The sequence below is a fragment of the Coenobita brevimanus genome, chromosome 110, assembly GCF_032717465.1.
Source record: "Coenobita brevimanus isolate Jiangsu-jjx chromosome 110, ASM3271746v2, whole genome shotgun sequence".
NCBI classification, from domain to species: domain Eukaryota; kingdom Metazoa; phylum Arthropoda; class Malacostraca; order Decapoda; family Coenobitidae; genus Coenobita; species Coenobita brevimanus.
In genome coordinates, this window is record NC_137063.1 from 38,207,552 (window position 1) to 38,223,502 (window position 15,951).

Below are 15,951 nucleotides of genomic sequence, written 5' to 3' on the forward strand. Positions count from 1 at the left end.
CTCCCCCCGAGAACCTCAACTACCCCGTTTCTAATTGAGTTGCATTGGTTACCAATAAAGGCTAGAATTGAATTTAAACTGTGTCTTATTACATTCAAGGTTCTTAAGTTTGGTGAACTGAAGTATCTTGCTGAATTGTTAAAACTCCCATCGACACGCCCGGGTGTGATGTTACGCAGTGAAGATGATTCCTTGCGTCTTGACGAGCCAGGAGCCATTCACCAGTCATCTTTCTCTGATCGTTCTTTTGCATATAGAGCCCCTAGATTATATAACAGATTGCCATTGTCCATAAGACAACTCTCTACTGTTGAATCCTTTAAGAGACAGCTGAAAGCCTTTCTTTTTTCAAAATGCTACGACCTGGAGAGAGGTACTATGACAGATGATTATAGGGTTTAATTTTTGCCACGTTCATGTATATATGATGTAGCTTGTATTATATACAAGAAACGTCACAATTCTTGTAATTGTAAAAATAACGAGCGCTAGTGAATTCCCAAAAGGAAGAACTGGTGCTTTTGAGAAACAAAAGGCCAGATTATTATTATTATTATTATTATTATTATTATTATTATTATTGTGTTTCTCTACCCTGTACAACATTTTCTTTCACATACCAGTTTTTTTTCTTCTTCACATTCACTATTAATTTTCTTCTTTTACAGATTATCAGACTAATTCACTACATTTTGCAAATCACTCACTTTCTGCTGTCAAAATAGTATTGTTAGCTTACAGGCAGGTTAAGAGACTCCATTTCGTTCCATTTAACTTCCATTTTGCTTCTGTACTTGCTGCCCTCACTTTAGAATCCTTGACTGCTCCGTCCATGCAGTATATGTTACATATAAATTAAGCAACCAGAATATCATAACACATCCATTTCTCATACATACTTTAATGCTGAAATGGTCACTGAGCATTATCCCCCCCTTCACACATGCAGTTATACCCTCATGAAAGGATTTTGCTGCACACAGTACTTTTCTTGTACCATTTACGCCTAAAACACTCCAGAAGTCCTTCCAGTCCACCCTGTAATAAAATCTCCAAGACCAAAAGGCATACAGCTATTTATTCTTGGCCTTGTACTTTTCAGCAAATGCCCTCATTGTAAATATGCAATCTTTACATCCTGTATCCTTTATAAAAACCACCTTGTCTTCACCTGTGTTATCTTCTGTTGTACTGTGCACCCTTTCTTTAAGAACTCTGCCATATACTTTCTCCAGTATACTCAGTAAATTAATACTTCTCTGTTTCATACATTCTTCGCTACTACCTTTTCCTTTATACAGTGGAATTGTAGCCACCTTTCTCAGTCTTCTGGCACTTTTCCTGTATTGCATTCCAGTCTGCATACACTGTTTAGAGAACTGTTGAGAAAGTAAAAGAAGACAGATAATGACTAATGATCAGGTTATGAAGACTCGTGCCTACATGTGGAAGAGTTGTTTATCAACCCCAGCTGCTTTCCCATTTTTCAGTCGCTTTCTTCACCTGTGCGAGTGTCACATTCCCTGGCACTGCGTTCCTTCTCTGCACACCCCCAAAACCAGTGATGTTTACTGCAACTCTGCTGTCTCTGTAATGGTAGCCATCGGAAAATTGGTATCTTGAGTGGTTTTACATATTGACAGGGAGACCTGTATTGGGTTTTATAGAGGATGTACATCCTGTAGAGGGGTTTTGGGGTAGTATGACTTCTGAAAAATTGGATAAACAGAGGATTGTTATGAATTGAGATTTGTAACAATTTTTCAAACAACACTGTCACAGATCTTGATGTAAATTTTTTATTTCTTCTTTTCCAACATCTCCCAGTAACTGATGGGAAGTAATTTTCTGGTTTTGTAACTTTGTTTAGTTTCCAGTCCATAGAAAATGTCATTTGTACTATGGCCAACCATAATATTGGGATTTCTTATGAGGAAGCATGGTGTTGTTTGATTTATTCTGATTTGAGAAGATATAGCAATTTCAGCTTGGCACAGATCTTCTTCACTTTCTTATTATTAAATCTACCATCAGAGACTTGCTGGGAAAGGACCAGAAGAAGCGGCTGGAGCTGAAGGAACGTCCTGACACCGGGGTGTATGTAAAGGACCTACAGCAGTTTGTGTGCAAGAGTGTCAACGAGATCCAGCATGTCATGACTGTGGGAAACCAGAATCGAGCAGTTGGGTGAGTAGGCAGTTGCTGTGTTTATATTTAGTGTGCTGTTAACTGATGTGGCCCTTATAGGTCTAAATTTGAGGGGAAGTAAGGGTAAGCTTATATCATGCTGTATAGCTTAGTTCAAGGCCTATACACTCTTGCAGTAAAGGTTTAGGTGATAATGCAGGAATTTAAGCGGCTACTAAAGTATGAAGTGTTTTTGAGGTTATCCGGGTAAGTTTGTTGGGTTTGTTTTCAGGGGGTTAGTAGATATCAGTCAGCCAGCATTCATTCACATGACCTTTCAGTTTGTCATTAGGCTATATAAAGTTGTCTAATGAATTGTATTACCATTCATGGAATAGTAATTGGTCACTCACCTAAATCCCTGAACGGAGTAGCCTAGCCCAGGCCCCTCTGCTCCTGACAAGGCGATAGAGGATAGGTACGAGGTCTGTCCAAAAAGAAACCATACTTTCTAAATACAGTAGCACACCAACTAGCCAGCTTGGTGTGATTGTGATGGGAGCACTATATGGCAGCAGCTTTGAGCTTTAGTCTAACTCTAGCAGCATCACGCCGCGTCTCTCAGTCATGGAGGTAAACTTGGACGAGAAATGATCTTTATACCATACTGGTGACCTCTTCATACATGTGTGAATGAAATGTATTTGATATAATCCTCGTCCATATGGTTGGTATGCCTGAGTTATATACAGACATATGCAGGTGCCAATGAGTTACATATTTGACAAATATCAATGCATAAGGTTGCAGATATTCAGTGTCGTCAGTGTAAAGCTCAGTTTTTATTCAAGTGTACACTCACTTGAGTGAACATGTGTTTCGTGCACTTGGTGAGTTTTCTTCTGTCTCTTCTGTTGTCTGAATTCGGTGACCTTTCAGGGTGGATTTCAATTTTGGGAACAGAAAAAAAGTCCAAATGGGTCAGATCTGGAGAGTAGGGCAGTTGGGGGATGATAGTCATTTCGTGCTTTGCCAAACAGTCGTGGATAAGGGGTGACAAGCAAGCAGGTGCATTTTCACGATGCAGTGTCCAGGTCTTGTTTGTCCACACCTCAGGCCTCTTCCTTTGCACTGCCTCTCTCAGATGCTTCAGAACTAGGTAAAACTCTTTACTGTACTGTATTGACTGTCTGACCATGTGGAACAAACTCATGATGAGTGATGCCCATCTAGTCAAAAAAGATGAGCAACATCACCTTCACATATGAGCGACTCTGACATGCTTTTTTTTTTTGTTCACAGTACAAATGCCTTTTTGTTTTGACATAGTATGGTAACTCTACACCCACATTTCGTTACTTGTTATGACATTTTTCGGAAGTTTTCATCAGCATTTGAACAATCAATGAACCTCCCAACTGACTGTGACAGGGTTCTCTTTTTGCTCATCTGTCAGCAAATGCAGCACAAATTTTGTGCCAACATGATGAATTTTCAGTTCTTCAGTTAAAATCATGTGGCATGAACTTTTACAGATGCCTGCTTCGTTGGAAACTTCGCGAACAGTCAGGTGACAGTTTTCACGGATCACAGCATGCACTTTCGCAATATATTCATTGTTTCTGGACGTGAAAAGTTGTCCAGATTTGGGATCGCCTTCGGTGGATTTTCCTCCTGATTTGAACCACAGGAACCACTGGTGACATTGCGTACTGTTCAGACAATCCTTCCCCATAAACCTGTTGCAACATCTGAAAAGCCTCTGTAAAAGTTTCACCCAAATTGAAATAGAATTTCATGCAAACACGTTGCTCTTCAAGATCCTTCATCTTTCAACTTTCAAGAAATCACCAAGTGCACTAAACACACATTCACTCACGTGCTTGCATCTTGATGACTGAGTGTTGTGGCATGATGTGACTAGTGTTAGACTAAAGCTCAAAGTCATCGGTGCACAGCACTCCCTCTGCGATCACGCTAAACTGGCAGATTGGTGCACTATTTAAAAAGTTCAGTTTCTTTTTGGACAGACCTTGTAAATATCAATCTTCTAATTATTTGTTGTCATGGCCCCAGGCTTGTTTGGATTTAAAACAAATAGACAGCAATTTACCATTCTCCTTTTGGAGAATAAGAGAAAGTTGAGGGGCATGGTGCATGGTTATATCAGTTACACCATGTAATGACTTCCTTCTAGTTAATCAGCAACCTTTTCACACTTCTCTGTCAGCTGTCTAATCAATTTAACCTGTGTCTTCTAGGTCTACCAATATGAACCTACACAGCTCACGGTCACATGCCATCTTCATCATCACCATTGAGTGCAGTGACATGGATGAAAAAGGACGTAGTCATATCAGAGTTGGCAAGCTAAACCTGGTCGATCTGGCTGGTTCAGAACGGCAGTCCAAAACAGGCACTTCTGTGAGCAACTTTTATAGTTGTCAGATAGTATCTGTATAAACTTTAATGAAAATTTTTTAAAAAATATCCTTTAATCATTGATATTTCGATCATAAGACTTTGAAAATAAGTAGTATGTTTGTTATGTTTGTAAAACTAATGGCAAAAATAATTATAGGCAGTGTTTTTGTGGCTTACCATACTAGATGATTTTCAAGGATAGGAATGAGCTTTATGTACACTGAAGAAAATGAGGATATGAGTTGAAATTTCAGGTTTGTAGACATGAGACAAGTTTACAATTTATTTATTTTATTTTTATTATTATTTTTTTTTTTACCTCTTTGAATACACTTTACACTTGGCACAAACAGTTGATTTGCAGAGTGACCATATTCCTGTGATAAATATTGGCAGTAGTAAATAAAATTTTTAAGTTTACATGATATACAGTATACCAGCATGAGCAAGAACTTGCAGTAAAATCAGAAGCCTCTGTTAACTGAAAAGGTACAAAAGCAGTAGAAACAGGAAGGAGCTAAACTATCTGTACATGTTTCCAGGGTGACCGGTTAAAGGAGGCAACCAAGATCAACCTCTCCCTGTCTGCCCTGGGCAATGTCATATCTGCGCTGGTGGATGGGAAGAGCACACACATTCCGTACAGAGATTCCAAGCTTACCCGTCTTTTGCAAGGTCAGACCCAATGTTTACAATGACATCTTAATTCTTCCTTCTTTCTTGTAGCATTACAGTATTTAGGTTCCTCACATCTGAAAATAGCAAAGTGATTGAATATTTATAAGTTATTTAAGTATGTGAGGTGTGTTTCAGAAGAAACAAAAAAATGTGAATGGTGAGATCTGTGTGGTGGAGCCAGGATTTTAGGGATTGAATGATGTGTAAAAGGGTGTCTGGCCCTTCTCAAAGGGTGTGCCATTGATAGTTTCCCCTTTTCATACTTTTTCTTTCCTTGATTTCTGGGGGGGGGGGGGAAGAGGTTTGGGTAAGAATGATTTTTGACTGATCCCACACAGATTCCCTGGGTGGCAACTCAAAAACCATTATGGTGGCAAACATTGGTCCAGCAAGTTACAACTATGATGAGACCATTACAACTCTGCGTTATGCCAACCGAGCCAAGAACATCAAGAATAAGCCTAAAGTCAATGAGGATCCTAAAGATGCAATTCTTAGGGAATATCAGCAAGAGCTTGCTAGACTTAAGGTGAGTACTAGTGTATAATCGTATATGTACAACAGAAATAAATAGGTAAAATGAACAGACAAGCAGCTGTGGGAAACTTTATTAAGATGATGATGCTTTTAATTAAATATGAATATTCTGTCTGTTGAATGGCCTAGTTTAGTACCATACTGAGGGATTTCTGGTAAGGGTGTCCTGATTTTCACTGTTACAGTCTTATGGTGAGCGTTTGCTTTTACACTGAGGGAACAGATTTTGTTCCCAAGTAAATAAAAGATGCTGGATTTTTTTTTTTTTTTTTCATTTAGCGATGTGTCTTGATTGTTATTTAGAAGCCGAAACTAAGCTTGTTTATTATGGAAACTGCACTTAGAAGTAGTAAAGAAGTTATATTTGTTTCTACAGGCTCAGTTGACTCAAAAAGGTGGAAAGAAGAAAAAGAAAAATAAACAAGTTGAAGGAGCTGAGGGTGATGAGGAAACAGAGGAGGAAGAAGAGGAGGAAGGTGTTGACCCAGACACCATCATACAGCAGCAGCAAGACCTGAATGAAGAGAAGAACCGCATTCTCAACGACCAACACATGATTGAAGAGGTGGGTTGCACATGCTGCACAAGGACAGAGCTCAAACCCTAGGCTGTGGCAGCCTTAAACATTTCATGTGTCCGTGGTGCTGGAAAACTGGGTAAAATAATCGTGTTTTCATCACGTGTTTTGACCCATTTATACCTAGCCAAACATGATAACAGTTTAGTCAGACAAAGTTTACACTCCACACTGATGATTCGCAACTCAGTCATCAGGCATAAGTAGGTGTGAAAATGACCAAGATGTTCACAATATTTCATGCAGCTCTTCTGGAAATTAAGACAATCCACTGATCGGCATTTCCAGAATGCTATATGCTGCCAGGGGGTTAAGTGTATAAGGAAGATTTTATTATTTTATTTATCTTCCATTATCCAATTCATTATTGCCCGGCTGGAGCAAAGGGGTCCGGGGCTTGGCTACTCACTCCAAACCATTAAGGTGAGGGTGACTGGTTGCTCAGCCCTGATCTGCATTGTGTGAGCAATAAGCCCCAGCAACCCCTCAGAAGTAGACCCTAATAGGTCACTGCTAATTGGAGTGCCCAAACTCTAGATCATCAAATCTGTAAAAACTTGTATAAAGGTAGTGGAGCTACAGGTATCGTGATTTTTAAGCAATAGCCTAATTACCTTTTTAATCTACATCTTTTGAATTGTTATTGCCAATTCAGGGAACTGTTGCCTTTCCTGACATTTGAGAGCATACTCCTTGTGTGCTAAGCGATCTTTGTATATGATATGTGTTAGGAGTGTAATCCTGTATGATTGTGAGACTGGGGCAGTAAAGGAAGAGGATGTTCAAAGACTCAAACCTACAGAAATGACATTGATCAGATGGATGTCTAGTGTGTCCATGAATACGAGGCCTGGGGGAGGGGGGAGGGGCCTAGGAGAAACATGGGACTGGAGTGTATTGGTGCCATGAGGAGTGGTAGATTGAAATGGTTTGGGTTTTTTGAGAGGATGGAGGATTACAGTTAGGTGTGGAAGGTGAGAAGTGTGAACGTCGGGGGTAGGATTGTGAGAGGCAGACTGAGAAAGACCTGGGACGTCGGTCATAGAGTTTGACCTGAGGGATAAGGGACTGAATATAGGGAGGCTATCAGAGATTGAGCAGTGTGGAGAGCCACTATTAGGTGACCAAGGCTGACAGATGCAAGCACATTGGAACCTGTATAAACAATATGAAATGACGTAAACACATACAGAAATCTGTGATTCTTGTTCTCATTTAATTAGTGTTTGGGTTGGGTTTCCTTTACAGATATGCTCCAGACATTCATGAAGGCAAATAGTTTAATCTGCTATCATATTTAAATAGTGATAAAGTGAAATATCTTTAATCCAGCAAACTTAGGCCCAGGCTCTTGCCTGGTTTTGAATTATTCAGGAATAAAGGAATCACTGCATACTGAAAATATTGAATCGTACATAGACCTTGTGATGAATGGTGAAGGGAAAAGCAATGGAAAAATGATAAATACTTACATTAGAGTATGATACGTTGCTGCTTGCTTGTAGTGACTTGGGGCTTTGTCCACAGGTTTAGAGTTTTATGAATGTCTGATGTCTAAAGGATTCTCTTTGAAAGCTGGCATAGATTAAAGAGTTAAGTGATGGATGTTGCTAGAGAAAGTGACTTATGCTGTATTATGGTCATCCATTTACCACGTTGGGTGGTGACCATATAACCAAATTATGGCGCGTGGTGGTTTAATGGGTAATTATGGCACTCCAATTGGATTGAGCTGGTGAAGGTTTATATCCAAGGGGTGGTTGGGGTTATTGTTCACGTAATGCCACTCAGGGATTAGTGACGCTGGTCACTCTCATCTTAAATGTCAGGACCAACTTGCCTAGCCCCGGGCTCCTACGCTTCTCATGGGGCAATGTAGGATTGGATGATGGATGGTCATCAACAGAGGGAAACATAAATTAGTGGAAGAGTGTTCCGCTCTGGCCGAAGGGTCAGAGGTTTGAGTCCACCAAAGAGTCGTTTGTTGACGTGAGGAAGGGCATCTGGTCATAAAGTGCTACGTGTTTCAAAACCTAAGCCCTCTACCTGAGGACAATGCCTTAGCCCTTATCAAAGAAGGGGGACATGGTGTTTAAAAGAAAAAAAGAAAAAAAAAAAAAGAAAAAAAAAAAAAAAAAAGTTTAAGTACCTCACAGCAGTAATAGAATACTAGAGGTAGATGTGTAAAGGAAATGCAGAGAAGATTTCTATTAATTAGAAATCCTGCACCACTAACTTGCATATTACTGTAGCTTCCTTTTTAGTAAAATAGGTGATTGCTTTCTTGGAGCTGAATTATTTTCATTTTTTATTTTTTATTTTTTTTCATTTTCTGTGGATCTTTCTCAAAACTATAATATTCCCACTAATGTTTTCTAATTCAGTCATTAAGCTATCAAGTTCGTAATATTTTGCAAGGCTTCTTACATTGTATGTGTAGATTTTCATGGATTTCAATTTGTTTAAAGTCTCGGTTTCTGATTTGCTGGGACAGTGCCTGCTCAGTTTCAGTGGCACACTTCCCGTAAGCACATGACATAGTGTGATTAGACCTTTAGTAGATGATGGTCCAACAGATACGCCATAAAATCATTAACAGTAGAATTCATGTTTGGTTGGGAGGATTGTGGCAGATAATCTCACCTCACTGTCACATTTTCTGGTGAGGTCCTCCCCCCCCACCTTAATCAGTACATTTGATGGAGTCATATCTATCTGTAGGGGATCCCATGATCCACACCGTCCAAGACAGTACCTCGTATGTCTACCAGGCATTCTCTTATCTGCTACCCAGGGATGTTGCAGATAGCAGTGAGATCCTACTCCCCTACATCTCTCTCTCTCTCTCTCTCAATTTAGCACAAGAATGACCCCTTGAAGTTAAGCCCCATCCACACGGTACCTTAAACATTGCCCAAGACAATGCATGGAATATGTCAGCAACATGCTAGATACATGCTTCCAAACATCCACAAACATGTTCGTAAACTTTCTGGACTAAAAAACGTCACAGTGCTGCAAACATGGCGGTAAGCGTCTGTTAGACACAATATTAGTTCCCTTGTCCATTCCATACCAGGACGCCATTAACGTCCTCTCACTATGTTTTTTTCTTGTCAGCTGTTTATCCCCAAACCTGTTCCCAGCAGGAAGTGTCCACATCAGTGATGATAGCATGTCTCGAAACAAGTTTTCGGGTTTGAATGTCCAAATGAGATACCCTGTATTTTGAACACGTAAGGAAACATGTCCGAAGCAATGTTTCGAACATGCTTCAAAACTTGTTTCAGGCTCATGTGGATGGGGTCTTAGTGTATCAGGTCATGGGACACCTTGTATAAGCTTGCATTTGGACTTCTGCTGCACAGAATGGTAGTGTAACTGGACTTTCAGAAAGAGTAACTGAAGAACCGTGATACAGATAATGAAAATATAAACTGAAATGATAATATTAGCCACTTTAATCCATGAATGTGCTATGTATTTATTTGAGCAGCCACCAAATGACCCTTCAGTGGATCTCTGGCCAGGCAGACACAGGTTTCACAACAACAGTCACCAGAGTATATAGTTTTGTTTAGAAGAGATTGTTGTGAACTGGAGGGGAGAGATATAGCCCTCATTTACTCTGCTGCTTAGGGACTTTCCTAAATTAAATAAGGCTGCTTCCAGAGTTGTTTAGTATTGCCTGGTAATAGCAAGAGTCAGGTAAAAATGACATCCTTGTAATGATTTCTGAATGTGTATGTGTGTGTGTGTGTGTGTGTGTGTGTGTGTGTGTGTGTGTGTGTGTGTGTGCACATGCATGCACATGTGTGCATGCTTGTGTACATGTGTGTTGGTGTAGTAGATGATTTTGTAATGATGTGATTAACAGTGCAGTATAGACTACAAGACTTGCCTGTACCTGCCCTCATTTATGCTGCTTATCTAGGAGAAGCAGCAGTACCTCGCAGAGCTGAAGAAAAAGGAGGCTGAGTTGAATCAGTCAAGAGAGGTACAGGAGAAGTTGATGAGCCGCATACAAACCATGGAGTCCAAGCTGTTGTGTGGAGGCAAAAACATTATTGACCACACCAATGAACAACAACGGGCACTTCAACTCCGCACTCAGGAGCTGATGGAGCAGAAGGTAAGGTTTACATCCCTTCTTTCATTTTTGCTAGTTTGTGTATAACAAGTACTGTACAGTAAATTCTCAGTTTCTTAGTGTATAGCAGCCAAGGGAGCGCCAAAAAGTGACGTACTGCTGGATAGTGATGTAGTATCCCCAAATTCCCCCCCCCCCAGGGTGTCAAACCCCATATAAAACCTTGTACTGCGTAACTGTTCCAACATAGAAAAACACCCATAAGTACTGTAATAAGCATAATAAAATGTCACTGTATTGTACTGTACATTGTACACTCGACCGCCGGAGGCAGAGTTAGGCAGGACAAGGCAGGTATGCAAGGCAGATAGTAAGAGGGAAGGCAGACCTAACCAAGTGTGAGGAGAGAGAGAGAGAGAGAGAGGTGAGGCATGAGTAATAGAAATGAAACTGAAGATGTTAGGGGTAATAAACACAACAGAGAGTAGTAAGAGAATTTATTGATAATCCCCTGTGGTTAGTGGCATTAATCTGCCATGTCCTTGAGTTCCACCACCTGTATCATGAAACCACTGCTTGGTGCTGGTGGTGGTGGTGGTGGTGAGGGGAACAGATGTGTTGTCAAGTGTTTTGCACACAGGAGGAAAAACGATGTGAAATGTATTGAGGAGGAGATGGGATATACCACACCATATTTTACATGTAAGACACTACATTGTGAAAGATTCCCCCTAATTCTGGAAGGGCAGTTTTGAGAAAAAAAAAAAGTTTGTCTTGACCAAGAATGCAGAAAGGCTGCATTATATGAGTAGTTTTCACTTAAATCTTCACTTGCCTTTCAGTTTTTTTATTCAGTACTGTTCATCAGGCATTGATTTTTTTTCTTTTATGTAAAAGAACGGTACAAGCGAAGAAAACGAACAACCCCTTCCTTACAAAAACTTATGATACTTTGTTCCATGATGCCATCTTAACACTATTTATGTTTATGAAGTGTCTGGTTTCTGTCGTACAGTAATTTGAGCATTAGTGTTCATGAAAGTATAATTAATATGTATCAATATGTCGATAAATACTGTTTTTCTTTCAGTTTGAAACCACAACTCAGCTCAGTAAAATCCATTCTTTCTTTTATGAAAATATTTATTAGGGAGAGTAAGAAGAGAGTGGATGAGGACTTTGGAAGGAATTTGAGTGTAAAGTGGAGGGAATGTAAGAAAATGTTGTGGAAAGAGGTAGATAGTTAGACAGGTTGATAAAGAAGTTAGTCAGCGAGTGAAAGGTAAAAATGGTATATAGCTAGTGGAGAAGGGAGAAAAAGTGAGCATATGGAGAGAACATTTTAAGGAATTGTTGAATATAGAGAATGAAAGAAATGCAAATATAAGTGACTGGGGAATGCCTAGGAGAAGGAAGGAGGCAAGAAGAGAGGAAGAAATCAGTAGGATGGAAGTTGTGGAAGCAATGAAGAAAGTCAAAATGGGGAAAGCCCCAGGAATTGATGGAGTGTGTGGTGGAAAGCTGAAGCATGGGGTAGAGATAGTAGAATGGATGTGGGAGATGTGCAGATTGGCCTGGGAGAAAGGCAGAGTACCAGAGGAGTGGAAGTCAGGTATGATTATTCCCCTGTACAAAGGGAAAGGGGAAAAAGAAGTGTGTGGTAATCATAAGGGCATTTGTCTCCTTAGTGTAATAGGAAAACTGTACAGTAGGACACTTATTGACAGAGTTAGGGGATTAATAGAAGATTTAGTTTGAGAAGACCAGGAGGGCTTTAGGAAGGGAAGAGGTATAGATCAAATAGTCATTCTTAGGTCTTTAGTGGAAAAGCTTCTAGAGAAGGGAAAGAATTTGTATGTAGCCTTCATGGATTTGGAGAAAGCATATGAGAGGGTGGATAGACAAGGAATGTGGAAACTATTAAGATATATGGAGCAAAAGGGAAGTTATTGAATGCCATGAAGAGTATGTATGAGGGTGCTAAGGGTGCAGTGCTTGTGGACAGTGAACTGAGTGAATTTTTATATTTGAAGGTTGGATTGAAACAAGGATGTGTTATGTCTCCATGGTTGTTCAGTCTGTATATGGATGGGGTTATTAAAGAGGTACAAGTTAGGGCAGTGGATTTTGGAGCGACCTTAATGAGAGAGGTCAGTGTTTGGAAACTCCCTGTACTGGTGTTTGCAGATGATACTGTGTTGTTATATGAAGATGAAGGAGAGCTGCAAGGCTTGGTGAATGAGTTTAGGAGAGTGTGTAAAAAACGGAATCTAAAGGTGAATGTCAGGAAGAGTAAAGTTATAGTCTTTGAAAAAAGTGAAGTCACTGATTGTACAAAGATGTTGGATGAGGAGGAAGTGGAAAATGTGAGTGCATTTAAGTACTTGGGTAGTGTGATGAGTAAGGATGGAAGTTTAGAGGGTGAATTGCTTGAAGGGGTAAAACAAGGAAGAAAAGTTGCTGGCTTTTTGAAAGCAGTGATAAGAATCAGGGAATTGAGCATGGAAATAAAAAGATCACTGCATCACAGTATTGTGATACCAGCTCTAACGTATAGAAGTGAAGCTTTGGCCTTGTTGGAGGGACACCAGTCAAGAGTGAGAGCAATGGAAATGAGTTATTTGAGTGGAGCATGTGGAATCACATGGAGAGACAGACTGACATATGAGGAAATGAAGGAGCATTGTGGTGTGGATGTGGATGTGATAGAAAGCATTAGGAGAAATACATTGAGGTGGTTTGGCCACGTGGAGAGGATGGAAGGCAAGAGACTGGCGAGGAGAGTGTATGTGAGTGAGGTGGAAAGGAGGGAAGGCCAAGGATGAGATGGGGGGATGGAGTGGAGAAGTATATGAGAGAGGGGTGTGTGATCTGGGAGCAGTGCAGTGAAATGGCATTTGACAGGGCAACATGGAGGTGATTTGTTTGTGGCCACCCCACTCGGGATTAAGGCATCTGGCAATAGATAGATAGATAGCTACTGTCTTGGAGTGGCACTTTAATCCCTTCAGTCTAGAGACTTATAGTATTTTCCAATCCAGATTGTCATTCAGCTTCAGAGAAACTTATCCAAGTGGAGAGAATAGAAATAACCTTCATATATCCATTTATTGCAAGTGGTTGCCTAAAAGCTAAATAAATTCATCTGCAGGTAGTAAGAAGAAATCAATAACACCTGACCACATTGAAAGGGCTAATGGTAATATCTGTCTTCAACAGAAACGAGAGCGGGAGATGCTACAGCGACTGGAGAAAGAGGAAGAGTCATCATGTGAAATTGCTTCCACGTTTTCATCGCTTCAGGCAGAGGTTGAAGCAAAGACACGGAAACTGAAGAAACTGTTTGCTAAGCTACAGTCAGTCAAGCAGGAGATGGGAGACTTACATGATGAGTTTTGTCGAGATCGTGTTGACTTGCAGCACACTCAGGATGTGCTTACCAGGCAAGTACAGTCTGTACAAACAGGCATGGTTATACTTTTCTTCAGGGATTTTTTGTGGCTGGGCAGCTGTCTTATGAAGCACTGGTAATAGTAATGTAACCCCAGTCTGTTTGGCCAAGCAGACCCATCAACCACAGACAGGAACCCCCCCCCCCTCTGCAGGGCTGTCCCATGCAGAGAATCAGTGTCCCCTTTCAGAAGAACATACTTCGCCATAGTGAGGTGTGGAAAACATTGTGGAGATTTGATTCCCTGATCGATGCTGCATTTGCCTCTCTCCATCCACTTAGCCGAGGCACCGTAATGACACCAACTCACCCAGTTATTTGATTATGGTTACCATGTAGCAGTTTAAATGGTTGCTTGGATTGCAAGAAACCATTAGTCTTGTCACTTGGTATAGTCACCTAAAGTCATCACTACATTGGATGAGTGATGATGGGCACCCCCACCAACCACTGTGAATCACTGACATCTGGTAAAAGCCAGCCACCTTCCATCAGTTTAGTATAGGTACGGTAGCTCTTGTAATGTCAGAGATGTGTTCCAAAATATCAAAACTTTGGCTTCCATTTGGTTCTGCAAATTAGGGACCAGGCAAATCAGCCTAATAGATATCAATGAAATCTTAAGTGGCAATGTTTTTGTAATTTATTGTGGACTTAAACGCAACAAAAGAGCATAAAAGAAAATATATAACAAAGACTTATGTTGCACTCATGAACTTATTGTCCTATCACGTACCAGCAAAGTATTTTTCCCAACAACACTAGACAAATATCATTACAGTACCATATTTAGATAGAGCATTGACACGATCATACGCTCAGATGTAAAGCATTGACATGATCATACACTCAGAAGTTAAGTTTAGTTTTTAACTCTTAAAGTATAAGGTGCCTTGTTAATCTGAATAAAGGAAGTATAAAAAAAAAAAGGATAATATGTTTGGAGATGTGGGGATGGTAATGCACCAAAAAACATTGGAACAAGGTTGAGGGAGTAAAATGACATGTACAGTAATCCCATCACATTTTTTTTTTTTAACTGCATGGTTAGTTAATAGGTGTACAGTTATCACAGTACTTTTTGGGTGTACTTATGCTACATTGTAATGGCATGTACTGGAGTTGTAAAGAAATGTAGGGATGGGAGTCCATGCTGTTTTACTGCGTCAAGCTACAGTAGTTTGAATGGTTTTTGTAACACAGCCATTGCTACATCTTTATATATTTAATCAAATGCTCATTATCCTTGTTTACTGATTTTTAAAAAATGCCTGTATGTATGAAAGCTACTAAGGTTTTTATAAGTTTCTTAACCTAAGAGAGCCATAGTAGTGACAGGATTAATGATGGCTCTAACTAACTCTGTCCAGGTCAAAATGTTTCTAAAGCTGAATAAAGTTTTATGAAGAAATTTATAACAAGTAGGAACACTGAGAGAGTGCAACACCCATGCCTTGTGGTTGGTCTCTGACAAAACATTTGACCCAGCTCTGTGACCCTGCCCTTTGACTGAGTGTTCTCATACTTGAAACACTTCATCCTCGCATGACCATTAACTCATCGTCTTAGTTTGGTTCAAACTGGGTAAATAGCATTTAATTTTGCTTTGCTCTGTGACCTTGACCTTTGTCATGTTCTCAAAATTTAATAATAACGGCGGGTATTGTTTTGGTCTGACTGTCCTCTCCCGCGGGGGTTTCAGCCAAATGTAAACAAACCTTTAAACCTTAATAACTCTGCACAGAATAAAGCTAGAGAAAAAAATAAGGTACCAATAGAAAGTACTAACCTTCAGCTTTCCATTGATGTAGGTTTCATGACTTTGTTGACTTTCACAGGACGGGGAGAGCCGTTAGAAGTGAGGGGTGTGAAATAACTATTTTACGCCCCACACACCAGTACCAAATGCCAACCACTCTCTCATAATAGTAATATAAACATATATGAACACTGTACATACGATAAACACCCACTCTGTGTTCACTGAGGTAGGTAAAAGGCACTTCCCTGCGGCTGCGCCCGCTTTTCACTGCGGCTGTGCCTCACTTCACTGCGGCGGCACCCGCT

At 40.2% G+C, this 15,951-nt stretch overlaps 1 protein-coding gene across 2 annotated transcripts in view; it reads left to right on the forward strand.

Moving 5' to 3' along the window:
- Positions 1-15,951, forward strand: part of LOC145417448 (kinesin-II 95 kDa subunit-like) — a 52,424-nt gene that overhangs the window by 20,567 nt on the left and 15,906 nt on the right. For both annotated transcript variants that reach the window (XM_080286140.1, XM_080286139.1), the window contains exons 6-12: positions 2,035-2,187; positions 4,389-4,551; positions 5,094-5,226; positions 5,568-5,758; positions 6,143-6,331; positions 10,278-10,475; positions 13,653-13,880. In XM_080286140.1, coding sequence (XP_080142266.1) covers positions 2,035-2,187; positions 4,389-4,551; positions 5,094-5,226; positions 5,568-5,758; positions 6,143-6,331; positions 10,278-10,475; positions 13,653-13,880 — 1,255 coding nt within the window. The remainder of the gene's footprint in view (positions 1-2,034; positions 2,188-4,388; positions 4,552-5,093; positions 5,227-5,567; positions 5,759-6,142; positions 6,332-10,277; positions 10,476-13,652; positions 13,881-15,951) is intronic.